Source organism: Aethina tumida, chromosome 7, assembly GCF_024364675.1.
Source record: "Aethina tumida isolate Nest 87 chromosome 7, icAetTumi1.1, whole genome shotgun sequence".
In the NCBI taxonomy this organism is placed as follows: Eukaryota; Metazoa; Arthropoda; class Insecta; order Coleoptera; family Nitidulidae; genus Aethina; species Aethina tumida.
In genome coordinates, this window is record NC_065441.1 from 3,089,238 (window position 1) to 3,110,189 (window position 20,952).

Genomic DNA, 20,952 nt, shown 5'->3' on the forward strand with positions numbered 1-20,952 from the left:
GGATTAATTGAACAAAACCCACGAGTTTGGAGAGCGTACGGCAAAAACGTTCAGAATCTTGTACAGATAATAATAAAAACGGGAACATTCTTCCTGAATTTGCGTAATAAAGTTAAATTAGATTGCACACTTTTAAATGTACCTAGACATTAATCAGTGACTCAACCGTTTGGAAAATTAATGGATTTTCTTGAATAATTTCAACGTTCTAATTATATAATCCAATAAGTTTTATTTTATAATAATGCTTATTTTAAAATAATATTTTTTGTTCGTTTAAGTTAAATTAATATTTTCACGTAAATAATGTTAATTGCATTTCGATTGATACACATTGTAAACATTCGATTGAGTGTAAAATATTTTAAATTCCAATCCTTATTTAAATGGTAATGGATATTTTTTGTCTAACATATGGTTGATATGAAGACATATATTAGAATGTAAAATTTTAAACATGCGGTTAAAATTAACAACAATTTTTATGGTGGCGGGTAGGTTAATTATAATAATTATAATTTTATTCAAAACATACTTTACAGATACTAAATTAAATGTGGAAATAATTAAAACAAAAGGTTAATTTAATTTTATATTATTAATTACCACACAACAATTATTAACATACAAATAATAGTAATAAAAATTCAACAGGTAACGCAAAACAATTCAACAAATTTGATTGCACCCCAAACTGAAAATAATAAAAATTAAATATTAACTAACAAATTATCAGAGATTAATTAATACTTACAAAAAATGTTTGTAGAAGTACAAAGATTAATCAACCGATCCCTTAATTCCATCCATGGCCAAATCCTTTGCCGAAACCACCCCCAAAACTGCTACCATGGCCACCAATATAAACTGGATAAGACTTCTCAACTACCACCGGATATGGCACTTTGACTGGATGTGGTACTTCAACCGGATAGGGTTTTGGAATCCCATAGGGTACTTTAACTGGATAAGGTATTTTTACGGGCACTTGTACCGGCACAGGCACTGGTTTTTCCACTGGTACCGGCACTGGTACGCGTCTTTCCACTGGTACCGGGAAAGGCTTCGGCACTCCGACCGGGAAAGGGCGTGGTACTGTCACCTTGTAGGGCACCTTTACGGGTACAGGTACGTGTTTGACTACGGTGTAAGGTTTTGGTACTGGATACGGCACCGGGACCTTTTGAATGATGGTTTTGGTGTGGTACGACGGGACATGGAAGTCGTATGGTGATCCTCCTCTCTTGACACGCGTGGTGCCAGTCTCGGACGCCAGTGCGACCGCACACAAGCAGAAGACAACCTAAAATAGGGTTAATAAAATAAAATGTTAATTGATATTGACACTTACAAAGACTCTCATGGTTCCGTGTGTCTTTTGTCGAATTAAATTGCGAAACTGATGCGGGCTATCGGATGTCCGCGACTATTTATACATTCATTATGTGGAGTACTTTCAAAAACAAACCCTTGTATTAAAAATTAGATCATAGAACATGAAGAACGACAATCCAATTGGATTGCAAAACTTGTGGATTCCTTCCTTCACTTTAATTTTGTCGCAATCGCAAAGGAAGTGTAACAGCAACTACTTTTTTTATACGGGTTATAGTTTTGTTTTTGTGAAGGGTGTTATTTAACTTTGTAACTTGTTACGTTTATTGTTAATTCTTTAAATTCAATTGTTTAATTTTTTATTTACTAAATTGCTTTTTAATCGTAATTTAAATGTGAAGCAATGGATTAAATATAATATGTATTATCTTATTTGCTTCATATTTTCATCAGGCAAAAATGTCAATTAATAAAAAAAATATTTTATAATTAAAACATAAACCATAACATTTTACACTCTTCTTCCTTACAACAATGAAATTATACATTAAAAATGAAAACCGCCAACAATCATAAACAATCTGTTATTAATTTTTTTGTCCATAAACCTAATAAACATAATTGAAGCCACAACAATAAACACAGTAATCATAACATTATTTAATAGTCTGTTAACTTCACTCTTCCGTTGCGATCGAAAGAAAGGAAGGAATACCGCGACCATTCATTGTAATCCGATCAAAATATTACGTAGATGCGGAACCAAAAAGGGTTCTGTACTCGAAAGTGGTCCAATATAATGTATGGTGATGGTATAAATAGTGGCGAACTGTAAATGATGGCATCAGTTTCGCAAAAATTTCGACAAACACACACCGGAACCATGAAGATCATTGTAAGTGAGAGGATGAGTGTGTTTGGGTGAATGTGTTTTGTGACGAGAGATAATGATCGATATCAAGTAATAGAAAGTGTTCATATGTCATTTGGAGTATGGAATAGAAAAAAATTAACTTATAATAAAGATTTCATTTCAATTTATGGAAAATATTTTTATCTGTTGTAGTTTCCAATATTTCTCTTGATGTTTGAAACCAATTAATAATTTTACTTGTACTTTTTTCTAATTACTTAACAAGATAAATCTATAAAAATCTCGTCTTGGGTCGGTAAATAATTATTTTCTTTCCAATTAACTAAAAACCTTTACATTCTTCCAATAGGTTGTCCTCTGCTTGTGTGCGGTCGCTTTGGCGTCCGAGACTGGCACCACACGTGTCAAGAGAGGAGGATCACCATACGACTTCCACGTTCCATCGTACCACACCAAAACAATCGTCAAAAAAATCCCGGTGCCATATCCAGTGCCCAAGCCATACCCTGTAGTCAAACATGTGCCCGTGCCCATCAAAGTACCCTACAAAGTTGTAGTACCAAAACCGTATCCAGTGGCTGTGCCTAAACCGGTGCCAATACCAGTTGAAAAAAGCGTACCAGTCCCAGTACCCGTATCGAAACCAGTGCCAGTACCAGTTAAAGTAGGCGTTGAAATTCCTTACCCAGTTAAGGTACCGTACGCAGTACCAAAACCGTTCCCAATCACCATCCCAACTCAAGTCAAAGTACCTTATCCTGTGGTCGTTGAAAAGTCGGTACCCGTTTACATTAAGGGTGATGGAGGTCACGGAGATTTCGGAGGTGGTTTTGGCGGTGGTAGCTACAAAGTTATCGGTTATTCTGGAGGAATTGGCGGTGGTTTTGGACACGGTTGGAATTAAACCACTTTCTTTGCTTCACAATTTTGTGTAAGTATAAAAAGATTATGATGGTTCATTCTTAGTATCTTTCAAATTGTTATTTCTATTCTATTTTTAGGTATGTTAAGGTCCACTTGTTGAAATTTTTGTGATAATAATTGTTGTTATATATTTTTAACTTCCAAATAAAAGTTTTGTAAAAAAGTTGTATAAATTAGTAAACCCCATTTGTACTACCTTGGTGTTATTTATAGTTTCCCTAAAAATTAAATATAATTCATTCCCTTATACATTCAATTAATAATGAAACAAGATTCAAATAAAAAATTTATTGAGATTGTAAAAAAATAACAAAATAAATCACATTTCTAAGCATTTCCAACAAAACATATGACGAACCTCTTTAGAATTTATGTCCAAAATCTAAACCGCCACTAAATCCATGTCCGGATGAAATATGAATCGGTACCTTCTTCTCAACAATAACAGGATAGGGTACTTTAACTGGATATGGTTTCGGCACAGTTACAGGGTAAGGTTTCGGCACATGAACTGGTACTTTAACCGCATAGGGTACTTTAACTGGCACTTTCACTGGATATGGTACTGGTTTTTCTACTGGGTACGGTACTGGTTTTTCCACTGTTACTGGATATGGTTTTGGTACCGGCACTGGGTATGGACGATCAACCGGTACTTTTACTGGAACCTGTAACAATATTTGCATGATTAAACTGTGATAATATTATTGAATTAATGTGTACCTTGTATGGTACTGGAACATGTTTGATGACAGGAACTGGTACAGGGTGTGGTACTGGTACTGGTACGTTCTTGGTGATGGTTATAGTTTTAACTTCATGTCCACCGAAATCATGACCACCAAAATCGTGTCCTCCAAAACCTCCATCGAATCCACCTAATTCTAATCCACGTTTTGAATGTTTCTTGTCGTCCTCGGCGAAAACCAAACAACTGACACAAAGCAAAACCTAAACACAATCAAAAATATTAACTGAACACTTAAAAATGTAAACTACCACTCACAAGCAACTTCATGGTGTAGTTATGGTAGGATTCAACCGACTGATAACAATTATACGCAAACGAACATATTTATACGGTTTGTACAATTTCGAAAACCTACCCTTTTGTGTTCCTGCGCAATTAACGACTTCATTATTGCCATTATTGGTCAACATTGCCGATTGAACTGTAACATCGGGCAATTTGTTCAATTAACGTGTACTCGTGTGTGGTTCATATTGCGAATGTGACGAAACGCACTTCTACTTTGTTCATAGTTTCTGTTTTTACATAATACCATGGTAAGAAATATCTTGATTATTTTCATAATCGCCTTAAATTAAGTAATTGTTGTATGATGTGCGTATGACATCGCAGAACTGGGTCATAAGAAATAATTTCGATCATTCTCCATAACGTACAGTGATTTGTAGAAACTACATTAGAAAACACACATTTCTTCATCACCGCGAGATTCATATAATAAACAGAATTACGCTACAAAACTATATATTTTTAATAAATTTATTCATTTGTGAGATATATAAACAAAAGAAGAGAAATCTTCCTTCAGTATTACTCTCAGAATTACTCACAACAATATGATATTTGTCGTAAATTTACATACCACTTTGTGAATTCCTTTTAATTGATGTCATAATGTTTTAGTCGGTTCTGTGCATCTTATCCATATTAGAAGTACTAACAGAAACAAATGTGATACCAAAACAAAAAAGAGCAATCAGGGAGTATCCGAAAGTGTCGATCTTCCCGGACATCGAACATGGCGGATGGAGACCTTTATTCAGGTTTGATGAACAAGAAGAAAACACAATTACTCAAAAAAGGGATAGCGGAAATTCCAAACAAGTGACTTATTTCATTCCACAACCTATCGCTTTTCAAATCGTCGACGTTCCTGTAAGTATTATCAAAGTTTGCTTTTCAATGGTTTAATATGGACTTTTTAGATTTCTTTGGAACAACCTGATGTTTATTTATCTAGAAAGAGGCAGTACGGTACTGGATGAGGATATTTCACTGTTCTTATATTTTGTAAATATAGTTGTACTTTATAAAACTACTTATTTAATATATTTATGTACTTGTAGTTGTTTTAATCAATCAATTAATTTATATATTTTAACACTTGGTTGAAATAAAACGTTTACGATACTTTAACTGGTACTTTAACTGGGTACGGTACAGATTTTTCCACTAGGTATGTTGTACCTTTTTTATATATTTAAATACTTAGAGTAGTTTTAATCTATAATAATAATAATAATAATAATAATAAAATAATAATTTTAAAATCTTTTAATACTTGGTTGAAATAAAGAAATGTACGATACATAACAAAATTTATTTATATAAAAAAATAAATTTTCAAAACCAAAATAAACATATCACACATCATATTATCAACAAGAACACATGTGTGACCGAAATCGATTTCTTCATGTCCTCCCAAAGCACTTCCAAAAACGCCACCATCATAAGAATCAATATGGATTGGTACCTTCTTCTCCACTACGACGGTGTAAGGTACTTTAACTGAGTATGGCTTTGGTAATTCGATTGGGTAGGATTTTGGAACGTGGATTGGTACTTTAACGGTGTACGGTACTTTGACTGGTATTTTAACTGGGTACGGTACAAATTTTTCCACTAGGTATGTGGTATCTTTTTAATATATTTAAGTACTCATAGTTGTTTTAATCCATCAATTAATTTAAATCTTTTAACATCTTTTAAGTCTTGGTTGAAATAAAAAGAAATGTAGGATAAATAACAAAATTTATTTATATAAAAAAATACATTTTCAAAACCAAAATAAACATATCACACATCATATTATCAACTAGAACAAATGTGGCACAGGTTAAAACTTGTGACCGAAATCGATTTCTCCATGCCCTCCGAAATCGCCACCAAAATCGCCACCATCATGAGAATCAATATGGATTGGTACCTTCTTCTCTACTACAACGGTGTAAGGTACTTTAACTGGGTATGGCTTTGGTACTTCGACTGGGTAGGGTTTTGGGACGTGGATTGGTACTTTAACGGTGTACGGTACTTTGACTGGTACTTTAACTGGGTACGGTACAGGTTTTTCCACTGGGTATGGTACTGGCTTCTTGACGATGACTGGGTATGGCTTTGGTACTGACACATGGTATGGTCTTGGTACGTCGACCTTCACAGGTACCTAAAATTAAACAAAATTTGTTATTTAAGAAGATTGCTGGGGCACTAAACATACTTTGTATGGTACTGGCACTTTTTTGATGACAGTGTATGGAACTGGTTTGGGTACCAAATAAGGTACTTGTTTGGTGACAGTGTTAACGTGCACTTTTTCGTGTCCTCCCAGATCGTGTCCTCCAAAGTCACCTCCTCCAAGTTCCAAACCGTGTCCAACTAAATCACCTCCAAAGTCATGTTCTCCAAAGCCTCCGAGCTCCAAACCGCGTTTCTTCTGTTTGTTTTCGGCCTCTTCGGCGAAAACGAAGGCAAACAAACACAAAACAATCTAAAAAACGCATTATTAATTCTTGTGATAAGTTGTTGTTGTTTTTGGTCGTACCACACTTCTCATCATGTTGTGGATACAACACTAGACACAGAACTGATGCCTCCTACTAAAAAATTACAGTTATATATAGTGAAATAACTTTCCACACACGTGCTGAACAATCTGCAAAGTCGATCGGTCTATTTGTAACGTTTGATTTGCATAAGCGGAGTTCGGATCAATAGACGAAATAATTTACGGCCCGTGTTGAAATTAATTTAATTGTCCGATGAAACGCCGATTCAAGGCCTTAGAAATTAATACAAAAAATAAATGAAATTCCTTTTGTCCAAAAGACAATCGTTGATCAGGAAGAAATTCGTTTGTTTTTGTCCTGCTGGGTGAAAATTGTAAAAATTATACATTTAATACCTTTGAGTAGCAGCCAAGCGGTCATAATTTATTGTTTGTGTTTCGAGTGCAATTAAACTTGAAACGGTGCAATTAATAATTACCAGATGTTGCTAAACGGTTAGGGAAATGTAGTAATAAGATCGTTATATTGTTTGGAAATTTGTACAAAATGTTAGGGAATATTTTTTGTGTTTCGACCTCGGACGGTTGCATGAGCGGTTCGCCTTTTGGGGACACAATTAAAATATGATTAAAATGAGATTTGTTTACATTTTAAAGCAAACAAAAGATATTTTTGTTACTGTATTCAGTAATAATAATTAATTTATGTTAATTTTTATAGTAAGAATAAAACAACAATGTATATTTTCACAAGAAACACAAATAATAATGTACATCTTAAACAGTCATTTGAGTAACGTATTATCCAAATGTTAATTTCTTCATACCTCATTAAAGCCAAGTTTCCTCATTGCATCAGACTTCAATCTCGGTGTGTCCCGACGAGAAAACTCACGAACACATTCAAAAATAAATAAACAAAAGAAAATTGCCTCGAATACGTAATGATTGTTATTTCGTATTCGACAAGCTCCAATTTTTGATTACATGTTATTACGTACTGTAATGGAAATTGGATTTGGCTAAATGGCATATTTATCGACAGCAAAATTACATATTATGGTATGGTTTTTTGGAGATATTAATTTAAAACAAATCTGGGTAAAAAAATTGCTTAAAAATGTAAAACCTATTTAACACATACACATATGTATGTTAATTAAAAAAAAGTTGGTGACTTTTTACTGTTTGAGTGATACAAACAGTTTGCGTAAGCCAATTATGCAATTGATTATCTATCAATTAAGTTAGTGGCACACGACATATGTCAAGCAGCGCTTTAAATTATACAGGGGTTACATAAAAACTAGATTCAAGAAAACAATTTTTTATTAATAGAAATTAGATAGTTAACAACAGTGATGCCCCAAAACTGCCCCTAAACATTCCAACTTCTTCCATTTATTGGGCGGTTTTACGGCATCCAAACAACCGTGTTTTTCATTTACAAAAAGAGAACAGAAGAAGAAGAATACAACAAAAAGGGTGACTACGTGTCTACCACCATTTACCCACTTCTTCGCCGCCCAAATCCAATCCGTCACTTCCTCCACTTTCTTCCTTGTGTTCCGGAATGTGAATCGGTACCTTCTTTTCGATGTAAACTGGAACCTTCACGTGGACTGGGTATGGCTTTGGTACTTCAACCGGGTACGGTTTGGGGACGTGTACTGGTACTTTAACCGGGTACGGGACTTTTACTGGAACTTTTATTGGTACCGGTATTTTTTTCTCGATGAGGACTGGGTATGGTTTCTTCACGATTACCGGGTATGGTTTTGGCACTGGTACTGGGTAAGGACGATCCACAGGAACCTTCACTTCGACCTAAACGAACACATTAAGTTTATAAGATAAGACACACAGATTTTTTTTTACCTTGTAGGGCACCGGAACATGTTTAGTGACGGTGACTGGATATGGCTGAGGCACTAAAATGGGAATCTTCTTGGTGATGGTAATAGTCTTGACTTCGTGGTGGTGACCCTCCAAGCCTCCACCTCCTCCGCCGCCTCCGATTCCGTGCTCACCCAAGCTTATACCTTCTCCAAGATCCAACCCATGGCCTCCAAGTTCTATGCCGTGCAAGTCGTGCTCCCCGATGCCTCCAAGACTCAAACTCCTCTTGTTGCTCTTCTTCTCTTCTGAACCAGAGGTCAGATAGAGAAGCGATAAGAAAACCTGAAACCAATTTAACACTGTTTTGTAGACACCTGCACAATTTTCAAGTCCTGATTCGGTCACTTCGTGGTTGGTTGTTGATAAATTATTAATTTATTGAAATGTACTCACGATCAGTTTCATTATGTGTATTGCACAAATATGTGACACCGACTAACTGTTTTAATAAATTTCGCTTGTATATGTACATTCGGCTTGAACGTTTTGAAAGTTACCCCTTTTGTCGGTTTAATGCGTTTCATATGAATATTGTTAATTGTCGCCGATTTACATAATACACGTGCATAAATAATGCATTAAATACGCCGTATTCGAGTCGCATTTTATTGCATTTGTCTTTTATGTAATGTGTCAGTGCAGCATCTTCTAAGTCCGGGTTCATCACTTAGAGTTTTCTTGTTTAATTAAAATCAACGGGTAGAAAAAACCTTAATTTATTTCTTTCACATTGGCAATAAATAAAATATTTAATGAAATATTGAAATTATGGCGTGTGAACATAATTTTCCCGTGCATAATAATAACAACAAAGTCCCAACGCATTGTAAAATTGCTTATGTAATTGAAATGATGAAATTCTAATTAATACCTGCAATTGTGGCTTAAATAATACACAAAAAGCCAACAATTAATGCGAAGTGTTTATTGAAAATAAACAGGTGTCCTGATTTGTACCTTTCTTTGAACTTATGGCTGCGTTTTGGGGGAAATCTCTTTGTTGCTGGCATTATTACAGCTATATAAGAGAACTTAAGCAATTCTCTACTAAGTAAAATGAAGTACAAGAAAGCAACAGTGTATACAACTGAAGACGCGTCAAGGTTTATTATAGTAATAAGTTTAAATTTTCTATTATACTTGTACTTTTTGATGTCACCACCTTTTCATTATTTTTTCCTCATTGTTAAACACCAAAATTCATAAATTTTTCATCTGGAACCCACACTTTGCTTACATAACTTCCTGCTACCAATAAAAATCAAAATCCCGATTGTATCGAACGCAGCAGGGAAATTTTTTGGCGCATTATCCAACAGGAAATGACAATGTCGGTTAATTGGCCGCCTTCGATCGCAATATGTTGTGACCGTTCCCTCCAATCGTGTAATCGTTAATTTTTACTTGTGCGACGTGCATTTCCTTGACAATCAACGGTCATGCATCAGTTGAATTCTCCACCAGATATTGTTATTCAACTTCAAGTCATTTATTTGGGCGTTTCGCAACCGTTAATTAAGTGGGTCACAAGAACACGAGACTGATCGCAGTTATAGAAAATGAAAAAGGCTCATTTTGCACATAATCTTTTCCTAATTACAATTTTTTATTTATTTAATGGACCAAGAGTACCATTATGAAACAACTTCACAATCTTCTTTTGACATAGCACGAGGTGTGTCTTGTTGATGACCATATTTTGATTGTGTATTAGATAATAATTCATTGCAGCAGCCATTAATTGGTCGTAAATAACTCACACACAATTGCAATTAAATTAGGCACGCATTAAAAAAATAACTAAGATCTAGATCTTCATTTCGTAAACTCGCCGATTAATAAGAAACGGTGTTTTGTAGTAATTACAGGTCGATTATTCGATTGCACAACGGAATTAATTTAGACAATAACCTCAGAAACAATAACGCAGAACACACGCGGAAAAAGTTGTGCAAGATAAATTCGAAGCGATTGGGAGCGTTGCAACTGGACTCGGTCACGAGCAATCTGATAAAGTCCGAGCAAATTTTCATTAGATGTTTACATAACGATTTGAGCAAATTATTTTCTGCTAGGCAAATTGATTATGGTAATCTATAATGCATTAAATTTTTCTATCATTCCTAATGGAATTTGTGGGTGTTTCTACTAGATAAATAAGGGCAAAAAATTGAAGAAATCTAATTAAGATAAGAAATATAAGAAAAAAACGAAAAAGGTAAAATAACAAGATATTAAACAGAACGAGAATATAAAAATATGGAAGACAATCAAGACAAATCAAAAATAGAAAAGGCACAAAAAAGGAGAAAAAGGGAAACAAGAGAATTGATGCAAGAAATACAAAATGAAAGACAAAACAATGAAAATAAGAAGGAAGAACAAGTGACATAAGATGGTCCAAAAAGTCAAGAGAAAATAACAAGAGTGGAAAACGTGAAGGATAAAAAGAAACAAGAAATACAAATAGATACAAGGAAAAAACTAAGTAGGCCAAGTTAAAAAAGAAAAGTAAGAGCGACATAAAAGGAAAGGAAAAGTAAGAAAATAATATAGAGGAGGAAAATATGAAACATCAGGAAGACAAATTAGCCATACCAAAAATAGATAATACATAAGGAACAAGAAAAAGGAAAAAGATAAATAAGACAATCAAAAATAGAAATACAAATAGGAAGGTAAATAAGAAAGTAGGACAAATGAAATAACCCAGGAAAGAAGATCAAATTAAATAAGTAAAAAAAGAAGGACAAAAAAGATAAAAAAAAATACCAGGACAATAAAGAGAAAGAGAACATGAAATATAAGAAAGTCAAACAAGCCAAATTAAAAAAGAAGTTAATAGAAGAGACAAAAGAAAGGCAAGAGAGACAAACAAAATAATTGAAACAAGAAGTACACATAGAAAGAAAAGACCAGAAAAAGAAGGAAAAATGAATTGAGAAAGGTAAGAAAAAATAACAAGATAAAACAGAAAAGAATATGAAAAATAAGAATGACAAACAAATCAAATCAAAGAAAGATAATAGAAAATACATACAATAATATAATAGAATGGATGGAAAGTCAAAGATTAACCGAAACACGAGGTACATATAGAGAATAGTTAGAATGACAAAAAAGATAAGAAAACATAAAAAGATAATAAAGAAATAGAGGACAAGAGATATAAATAACTCAATGCAAATCAAAAGAAGATAATAGAAAAGACTAAAGAAATGCAAGAAAGGTAAACAAGAGATGTGGAACAAAATGTACATATAGAAAGAGAATACAAGATAAATATTAAAAAAGGACAAATGGAATGAGAAAGATAAGAAAACATAACAAGACAATACAGAGATGAACATGAAAAATAAGAAAGACAAATAAACCATATGAAAGAATGATAATAGAAAATACACAAAAAATGAGAGAAAGACAAAAAAGATAATCGAAACAAGAAGTACAAACAGAAAGACATGATCAGGGATACAAGAAAGAAGGACAAATGAAATAAGAAAGTTAAGAAGGACTATTTTGATAAGAAAATATAACAAAACAATAAAGAAAAAGAGAACATAAAATATAAGAATGTTAAACAAGCCTAATCAAAAAAAAAGAGAACAGAAAGTACAAAAGAAAGGCAAGAAAGGTTAACAAGAGAACAAAACCAATACCAAACCAATAAAAAAATAATAGAAAAGACAAGAAAGAAGAAAATGATTGAAACAAGAAATGCAGATAGGAAGGCAAGACGAGGAATATAATGTATAAAGACAAATGAAATAAGGAAGGTAAGAAGAACAAATAAGATAAAAAATAACAAGAAAAAGAGAACATGAAAGATGAGAAAACAGACCAAGTAAAAAAAAAATTGAAAAGGACACAAAAAGAAGCTAAAAAGACAAACAAGACAATCGAAAGAAGAAATGCAAATAGAACGACAAGATAAGAAAAATAAAAAATGCCAAATAATAAAAAAGACAAGAATAATTTGACTGATTCAAATTTCAAAAAAGTCAAAGAATGTATGCAAAAAAAGAAAGTCACAAAATTGCTTTCCTAATATATAAAAATTTCGACTTTCTTCTTATAATTGAATAATTTTTGAACGAATTCCAAGAATTCATGAACAGTACCACGGTTCATAGAGTAAATTATTCCATTAATTAATCACGGATTCGTATTCGCAACACACAACGTTTTGAATGCTGCCACAAATCGTTAATTTTGTAAAAGGAAGTGAACAGCCTATAATAATTAGCGGCAGTTAAGAAATAACGATCTTGTAATATCCATTTTATAACATGTACTCAAACACTTTTAGACAATCGTTCGAGAATTGGATTTCGTCATTATGGCAAAACGGACGTTTAATTCGTGCAAGCTTGGCGGAAAACGATCGAACGTCCTTGATTATCGATATTGATACGGGCAATAAAAGTCTTTTCATAATATTCTAAGCGGACAAAGATTAAATTGTAGGATAATCCAAAATAATCACAGTTACATAACCGATAAATTCAATTGGAAAACGTTTAAGTGGTCCATAAGAAACTTAGAAAAAGAATTGAGGACGTCTAACATATTAGTCGTACCTGTAAGAACCCATTGAATGCTTATGAACGAGACGTGCCGTCACGGAAGATGCTGGATGGGCATTATGTAACTGGTTTCAAGGTCAGCTTTTACTCTCGAAGAAGAAATTTATTGATTTGTTTGTTTTTATTTGTTGTAAATCTCTAATTGAATATGGCTTCTGTATTTTAATGAAGATATGTCTAGACGAATCAATTAACCAGAGTTTAGTAAATTGTTTTATCATCCTTTATAGAAAATAGATGTTTTACTTAATTTAAAAAAATTGCGTTGAAGAACCTAAACGAAATATAGTTAATCAAAACCTTACCATTAAATTTACCAACATTAGGAAGAAAACAGATGGAAGATGAAGAAGTAATTTTGAAAAAAATCTAAAATTGGTATTAAAACATAGAGAATAATATGTTCAAAGTATTAATTATGTTCGGTTACATTTTAGTTAGTAATAAAACAGTAAATATCAGGGAAGATCAATAATATTTATGCCCGACAACCTGTTAAACCTGCACGCACTAAAATTGAATTATGAGCAATAAAAGTGAATGCACAAACACCTCAAACAATATTATTACTAATAATTGAATCCCAATTACCTAATTCTGACAACAACAAAACAAGAATTTATCTCCGAATCACCGTTGACCATGAAGCCCAGAAAACGGGTCAGTAAAACATGAACGCGAAAAAAAAAATAGAAAATCATAGTGTCAGTGAAGCAACCCGCAATTAAACAGCGGACCATTTGAACGTCTACGAATGTTGCATGCCGTTTGGCAATAAATAATGAGCTGGCCGACGTTAATAAGTTTATTGTGATGGCGCAAAATGTTGGGTGGACGATTATCATCGGACGGCACGGTGGGGTGGGTAGAAAGCAAAATGTGCGTTTGGACACATGTGTTGTGTTGTTATATATAGCCGGTTGTTCTACTCCATCATCAACAGTCGTTGTTCAATCGTTTGATAATGAAACTCCAAGTAAGTGAGAAAAAATTATTATTTATTTTCGATGGTGTGAGTGCAAGTGGAAAATCACAAAAGGAAAACGTGGCTACAGTGTACCCAAATGGGTTTTTGCTTTTGTGGTTTGGTGTGGTGTTTTTTGGAAGATGAGGATAATTATTTTTCCTTTGTGGTTTCCGAGTTTTGGCGCAGTCGAATGAATGATTATCCTAATATTATTTTTACTTTGTGAAGACAATCACGTTTAATTGAGATTGTAAAGTTCAACAGTATTTAGTGAATATTATTTAAATTTATAAGTCAATTTTTTTCTCTAAAAAAATCATAAAAATTACTTATATTTTGACAAACCTAAGGTGTTTATTAATTTTTAAAATTGTTAATATAATACTCGTATATAGATTATTTAAAATTTGAGTCTCAAAATTACAATCATCTTCAACTACAAAAGCGTCAATCAAAACTAAAAAAATATTATCAATTGTTACCTCTAACATTAATTTAATGAAATAATTTATAAATAAAATACACAAATAATAGTTAAAATTATAATTATACATTTTTATTAACTAAAAAATATATTTAAATAAAGTGTTAATAATAATGGAAATCAAAAAATAAGCAAAGTTAAGTATTTAAATGAGAAATATATATTTAATAACTACAGTGCCATTTACATAAATTATAATATGCAAATTTGATATTCATTTAAATAAATATCAATGGAACATGTTTTTCACATTACTGTTTGTTTTAGTAATTTACATGATGTTTTATTAGAATATTTCAAATTGATTTTTATTCTTTATTTTAAATCTGATTTAAAAAGTTCTCATGCAAAGTTCAACAAATAACACACTTGTAAATTACCAAAATTGTTCTTATATTAATTAAATTAGTTTATTTTCTTATTTTTATTTTTTAATTTTTTAGAGTTGTGCGCTGTTGCTCGCGCTCGGCCTCGCGCTGGCGTCCTGCGAGGATGCGAAGTCCGCGAAGGCGGCGGAACCGAAGGACGACAAAGTAGCCGCTGCCTCCGACAAAAAGGAGAAGCGTGGACTTTTGGACCTCGGTTACGGCTTCGGCGGCGGCCACGGAATCGAATTGGGCGGCGGTCACGGTCTCGAACTGGGAGGTCTTGAATTGGGCGGTGGACACGGTCTCGAACTGGGCGGCGGTTATGAAGGACACGGCGAAGTCAAACACATCACCATCACCAAGGAAGTTAAGGTGCCCATCCCTCACCCAGTGCCGTACCCAGTTGAGAAGAAGATCGCCGTGCCATACCCCGTTAAGGTGGCCGTACCAGTCGACCGTCCTTACCCCGTGCACGTGCCAAAACCATACCCAGTACATGTAGAGAAGCCCGTACCGTACCCAGTCGAGAAACCAGTGCCGTACCCAGTTAAAGTACCAGTCAAAGTACCGTACCCAGTTAAGGTGCCAGTACATATCCCCAAACCATACCCAGTTCCAGTTCACAAGCCAGTACCTGTACCAGTTAAGGTACCAGTCTACGTCGAGAAGAAAGTACCAGTTCTGATCAAATCTCATGGTCATGAAGGGTTCGATCTTGGAGGTCATGGTTTGGAATTGGGAGGACACGGTTTAGATTTGGGCGGTCACGGTTTGGAACTTGGCGGCCATCATTATTAAATTAGGCAACGACTGTCCAACATTTCTACCAATTACATCAGTATTGTTGCACTGTTTTCATTCATCTCATCTTTCTACTTATAAGTTAAATTATATTTATATGTCTGTTTCTTAATAAAGATTTCTATAAAAAATATATATGTTTCCGTTTTCTATGCCATGTGAAAGAAGAAATGTAAGTACTCTGGAGTTCAAAGCCAGGACCAATTTCAAAACATTAAAAACGTTCATTTTTAATTTATTGATACTAGAAATTCAATCTAAATTTATTAGTAAATGTAAAAGTACCGTACTTAGTTGAGGTGCCAGTACACATCCCTAAAGCAAACCCTGTACCAGTTTTAAGCCAGTACCTGTACCAGTTAAGCTACCAGTCTATGACGAGAAGAAAGTACCAGTTCTGATCAAATCTCACGGTCACGAAGGGTTCGATCTTGGAGGTCATGGCTTGGAATTGGGAGGACTCGGTTTAGATTTGGACGGTCAAATTTGGAACTTGGCAGCCATCATCATTAAATTAGGCAACAACTGTCCAACATTTCTACCAATTACATCAGTATTGTTGCTCTGTTTTCATTCATTTCATCTTTCTACTTATAAGTTAAATTATATTTATATGTCTGATTCTTAATAAAGATTTCTATAAAAAAATATGGTTCCAGTTTCTATGCCCTGTGGAAGAAGAAATGTAAGTACTTTGAAGTGCAAAGTCAGGACCAGTTTCGGAATATTAAAAACGTTAATTTTGATTTTATTCTTACTAGAAATTCAATCTAAATGTATTAGTAAATGTAAAAGTACCGTACCCATTCAAGGTGCCAGTACACCCTAAACCATACCCTGTAGCAGTTCAGAAGCCAGTACCTGTACCAGTTAAGGTACCAGTCTATGTCGAGAAGAAAGTACCAGTTCAAATTTCACGGTCATGAAGGGTTCTGTCTTGGAAGTCATGGCTTGGAATTGGGAAGACACGATTTAGATTTGGACGGTTAGATTTGGAACTTGGCGAACGACTATCCAACATTTCTACCAACTACAACAATATTGTTTTGATTCATCTGATCTTTGTACTTATAAGGTATATGTCTATTTATTAATAAAGTTTTCTATTAAACTAATATGTTTCCTTTTTCTATGTCTTATAGAAGAAGAAATATAAGAACTTTGGTGTGTCAGGACGAGTTTCAAAGTATTAAAAATATCCATTTTTTGTTTATTCTTATTACAAATTCAATCTATGCATTAGTAAATGTGAAAGTACTTGTACAATTTTCTAACTGGTTTATCTCTCAACAAATGGACGAGTTTAAAAATCTAGATGCCTTATATAGTGAAAATTGGGTTTGTAGAGTGAAACAAATTGGAAGGGATTAATCTAATATAGAATTCTTATTTAGGAAGAATAAAATAATCACTTTACATAAGATTTTTTTCCATCTAAGTAGGAAATGGATATTAGAAAAGAATATTATGCAAAAGAATATTGCTTTATTAATTATTTAAATTTATTCCGGAAATAATTTCGTTATACTGTGTATTTTTCTTATAAATTTTAATCGTGTTTTAATGTTGCTAATAATAATTTAAAAGAGGTTGACCTGATTATTCAATTAAAATTCAGTAATAGTTAAGTAGTAATTAATAGAATAATTGGATTAATTTTTATTTGTTTCTTTAAAATAAATTATGGTTTAATTATGCAAAGCTTGTTCAATTATTTTTTGAATACAAACAACTAATAATTATATATTATTTAGAAAATGTTGAAATATGTTAGTGCAAGTAAGATAATTAATTATCTGCCACTAAAACTTTTTGTTTGAGATTAATTATTCTGAGGCAATATTTTTTTAGTTCACTCCTTTATTTTTAAATGTGATAAAATATATCTAAAATACATTTTTTTAATATATTATACACAAACTGAGTTTGATGTATAATTATTATATAAAATTATTGATTTTATTATTATTATTATTATTATTATTATTAAGTTTTATATCAAAAGCTACGTCTTGAGTTCATTTAACTTTCCGTTCGTGAACAAGGTCAGAAAGTAAATCTGCTCTCTCGACCTGTCTCAATTACATAATCCTCATCCAATTCCGCTTACTTCCCCACATTCAGGAGGAAACACCTTCCCCCAATCACTTTTACTTCACGTCCGCATTAATTTTTTATCTGCACCGAAACAACTTGACACCAAATTATGTTACCAAAGAGATTTTGGTCGTCCAATGGTAGGAAGAAAGGGAAGAATTCGTTCATTTTTGTTCCGAATATAAATAAGCAGAAGAGAGTACTAATTCCAGTGTTAAGCAATCCATCGCAAGTGCAACACGATGAATCCTCTTGTAAGTATATGAAGAAAAAACAGTTATTTTTTTTTTTTCATTTTATCGCTTTTCGCACGACCGGAAGTGCCGAGATAAAATATGAAAGCATTTATGCACGGAAAAATAGATAGAATCGTCTTTTTGCACCAGTTTAAATAAAAATGATATAATCTACATTTCTCCGATTGAATAGTAGTACTCCATCCGACCAATTTGGAGATTGTAGTTTCCGAGAAAGTGGAAGGAAGAGTCTCGGGTTTATAGTAAGGGAGATTTTATTTTGTATCCAGTCAGTTGCTGTTCAGGTTTATGTTGATGTGCATCGAAATGAAGAAGTTCGTGAGTAGCTTTTTGCTTTTGCATTTATTACTTGTTCACGTGACTGATTTCCGTCTGAAGAGTTTCGTAAGATACAGTTCTTATTTTTTGAACAGTTGTGCAACTTAAATTAATTTCATTCGATAAAAAGTATTGTACCGATTTTTATACAATCGTTTATAGTAATTATTATATGGTTACATGGATTATATAACAACGCTACGCGACGTTTTGTATTAGTCAAATAAAACAGGTCACATAGTGTAGTAAATTGTTGCACTTTTACCGAAATGATTACATCAGACATTGAAGAAAGCAGGAAATAATCTTCCATCTACGGACTAAACTGGATTAATAGTCAAATTAAAATATGCATTGTTTGCGGTTTTGTTTCTGTTGTCGTAAACACATTATTTTATTAGCGTTTTCATAAGGTGTGACCAAAACGTTTAATAGAAGAAAGTGTTTAAGATTATTCATTGTTGCAGGCTGTAGTTTTTGCAATCTGCTGTTGCTTCTTAACGGCACAGGCAAGACCAGGCATCCACGGTGGGGGTCACGGACTTCAAGGAGTGCCAGGAATAGGAGCGTATGGTAAAGTGGAATTCCCAAAATTCGACATCCTGGAACTGGGAGAATTCTCCAAAGGCAGCCTACCACCAGAAACCATAGTCAGCAACAAAGAAATCGTCATCAAAGAACCTCAACCTTACCCAGTCAAAGTACCACATCCAGTACACGTACCGTACCCAGTCCACAAGCCTTACCCTGTTGTACAAACTAAAATCATAAAGGTACCACAACCAGTACCCTACGAAATCGTCAAGAAAGTACCCGTACCAATCGAAGTACCAAAACCCTACCCAGTGCCAGTTTCGAGCCACGGTGGCTCATCTGGAGGTTACGGGGGAGGTTACGGTAACGGTATAGAACACCAGTCTCTTGGAGGCAACGAGGGTGGCTATGGAGGAGGTTCCGACTACGGTAGCGGTTACGAGGGTGGTTTCGGACATGAATCTTCTGCCGGAACTTCAGGCGAGGGACAAGGTTATGGGGGTGAACAGTTTAACAACTATGAAAGTGGAGAACACACTGAAAGCGATCAATCGCAAGGTTACGCCTCCGTTGAACAACCTGAATCTGCGCCAGTCCAAGAAGAACAAAAAAACTAAAAAAATAAGTATTAATTTAGACTGTTGTTTTTTATGTTTGTTGTTTTTTAGTTTTACGTAAATGATTGAGTTTTCAATCTAGTCTGTGTTTGTAATATAGTATTTTTTTATAAAATTTGTTTTATTGACCTTCGTACAATGATTAAGAAACATTTTTTTTGAAATTAACATAAATATATTGCCAATAAAGTAAAATTTACTTTGCAGCACCATAAAATACAATAATTAAACTATTCATACATGAAATTGGATTATTTCATTAGACAAATAACTTGAGTTGGACTTTTCCATTAGTGATTGGTTATTCTGTGGTCCATATTATATATATAAAGCGAAAATTAAAATGTTTGTAACTAATCGTTCGGTGAAGGGAACGACTTTCGCTCTGCACTAAATAGTTTTAAATCAAATTTAGTTTTCTTTTTAATACGGTTTATAAAATTATTCGCGCTAGTTAGCATTTTGTCTCGTTACCCGCAAATACTAGACTGTTGAATGTCTAATGTCGGTTATTACTTAATCTGTATTATTAGTTTATCGTTTAAATGCAATTCTCAGGATTATTAATGTTGCAATTGAAACGAAACCAGAGCAGATTTTCTTGCTTTTCTCAACATTCCTGAGAACAACTAATATTTTAACTGAATGTATTAGATGTAAATATTTGTAGTATTAGTAATTTTAGTAAAACAGGGGAAATCAGTTTGAAATTAGAAATAAAATAAATAAGACTTAAGCCATTTACCCAAAACTTTATTGCCTTTATTTTATTTGAATCTCCAAAAATCAAATACAAGTTTTAAGTTGATTTCTTATTATTAAATATTCATAAAAACATCTCTATCATATACGTACTTAAAATTTTTATTTTAAATTTTGGAGGAACTTTTTATTAATGAAGTTTTTAATTCTGCCATCCATGGACAATATATTGAACTAGGCGTTAATATTACTTTATGGTATAGTTTACTATAAAAATCGTTGCGCCATCTATATTATAAGTACTAAATTAAATAAGGAACTAAATAAAGAAAGCTTTAGTTTTAAATTTATATTATATTTAAAATACGAGCAATATCTGTGCTCCAATATTTAAACCATAGAGGAATAAATATTAGAAAACTTTTTATTAATTTATTTCTGAAAATTTACTTATAATTAAATTAATCTTAATAATTTCTTTATTTTTCAAGATCAACTTTGTAATTATAAAAGTCCTATATAACAAAAACTAAAACAAAAAATGAAATAAAGTGTGTATTAACATTTTAAGAATAAGAAATTCGTCTTATAGTGAAAATAAATACTTAGTGTACTAACTTGTTGATAAAAATTATTTATTTACACCA

The 20,952-nt window shown here is 33.1% G+C and overlaps 5 protein-coding genes across 5 annotated transcripts; 2 read left to right on the forward strand and 3 right to left on the reverse strand.

Moving 5' to 3' along the window:
- Window positions 1-585: 585 nt before the first annotated feature.
- On the reverse strand, window positions 586-1,378 carry LOC109605318 (tetra-peptide repeat homeobox protein 1). The gene is made up of 2 exons (XM_020021885.2): window positions 1,352-1,378; window positions 586-1,303 (listed from the first exon to the last, which is right to left on the reverse strand). Exons 1-2 carry the CDS (start codon window positions 1,361-1,363, stop codon window positions 797-799), a joined length of 519 nt encoding a protein of 172 aa, XP_019877444.2. The 5' UTR covers window positions 1,364-1,378; the 3' UTR covers window positions 586-796.
- An 822-nt stretch (window positions 1,379-2,200) lies between these two features.
- LOC109605317 (tetra-peptide repeat homeobox protein 1) lies at window positions 2,201-3,288 on the forward strand. Its single transcript, XM_020021884.2, has 3 exons — window positions 2,201-2,230; window positions 2,559-3,140; window positions 3,211-3,288. The coding sequence occupies exons 1-2, from the start codon at window positions 2,219-2,221 to the stop codon at window positions 3,111-3,113; spliced, it is 567 nt and encodes a 188-aa protein (XP_019877443.1). The 5' UTR covers window positions 2,201-2,218; the 3' UTR covers window positions 3,114-3,140; window positions 3,211-3,288.
- Window positions 3,289-3,461: 173 nt separating this feature from the next.
- LOC109605308 (titin) lies at window positions 3,462-6,758 on the reverse strand. The gene is made up of 6 exons (XM_049969872.1): window positions 6,712-6,758; window positions 6,388-6,657; window positions 6,018-6,333; window positions 5,641-5,804; window positions 3,857-4,084; window positions 3,462-3,801 (listed from the first exon to the last, which is right to left on the reverse strand). Exons 1-6 carry the CDS (start codon window positions 6,724-6,726, stop codon window positions 3,496-3,498), a joined length of 1,299 nt encoding a protein of 432 aa, XP_049825829.1. The 5' UTR covers window positions 6,727-6,758; the 3' UTR covers window positions 3,462-3,495.
- Window positions 6,759-8,172: 1,414 nt separating this feature from the next.
- Window positions 8,173-8,979, reverse strand: LOC109605309 (zinc finger protein 512B-like). The gene is made up of 3 exons (XM_020021876.2): window positions 8,968-8,979; window positions 8,554-8,856; window positions 8,173-8,502 (listed from the first exon to the last, which is right to left on the reverse strand). Exons 1-3 carry the CDS (start codon window positions 8,977-8,979, stop codon window positions 8,173-8,175), a joined length of 645 nt encoding a protein of 214 aa, XP_019877435.1.
- Window positions 8,980-14,109: 5,130 nt separating this feature from the next.
- LOC109605310 (uncharacterized) lies at window positions 14,110-19,712 on the forward strand. The gene is made up of 5 exons (XM_049969873.1): window positions 14,110-14,136; window positions 15,055-15,774; window positions 16,124-16,298; window positions 18,382-18,452; window positions 18,920-19,712. Exons 1-5 carry the CDS (start codon window positions 14,125-14,127, stop codon window positions 19,601-19,603), a joined length of 1,662 nt encoding a protein of 553 aa, XP_049825830.1. The 5' UTR covers window positions 14,110-14,124; the 3' UTR covers window positions 19,604-19,712.
- Window positions 19,713-20,952: the final 1,240 nt, after the last annotated feature.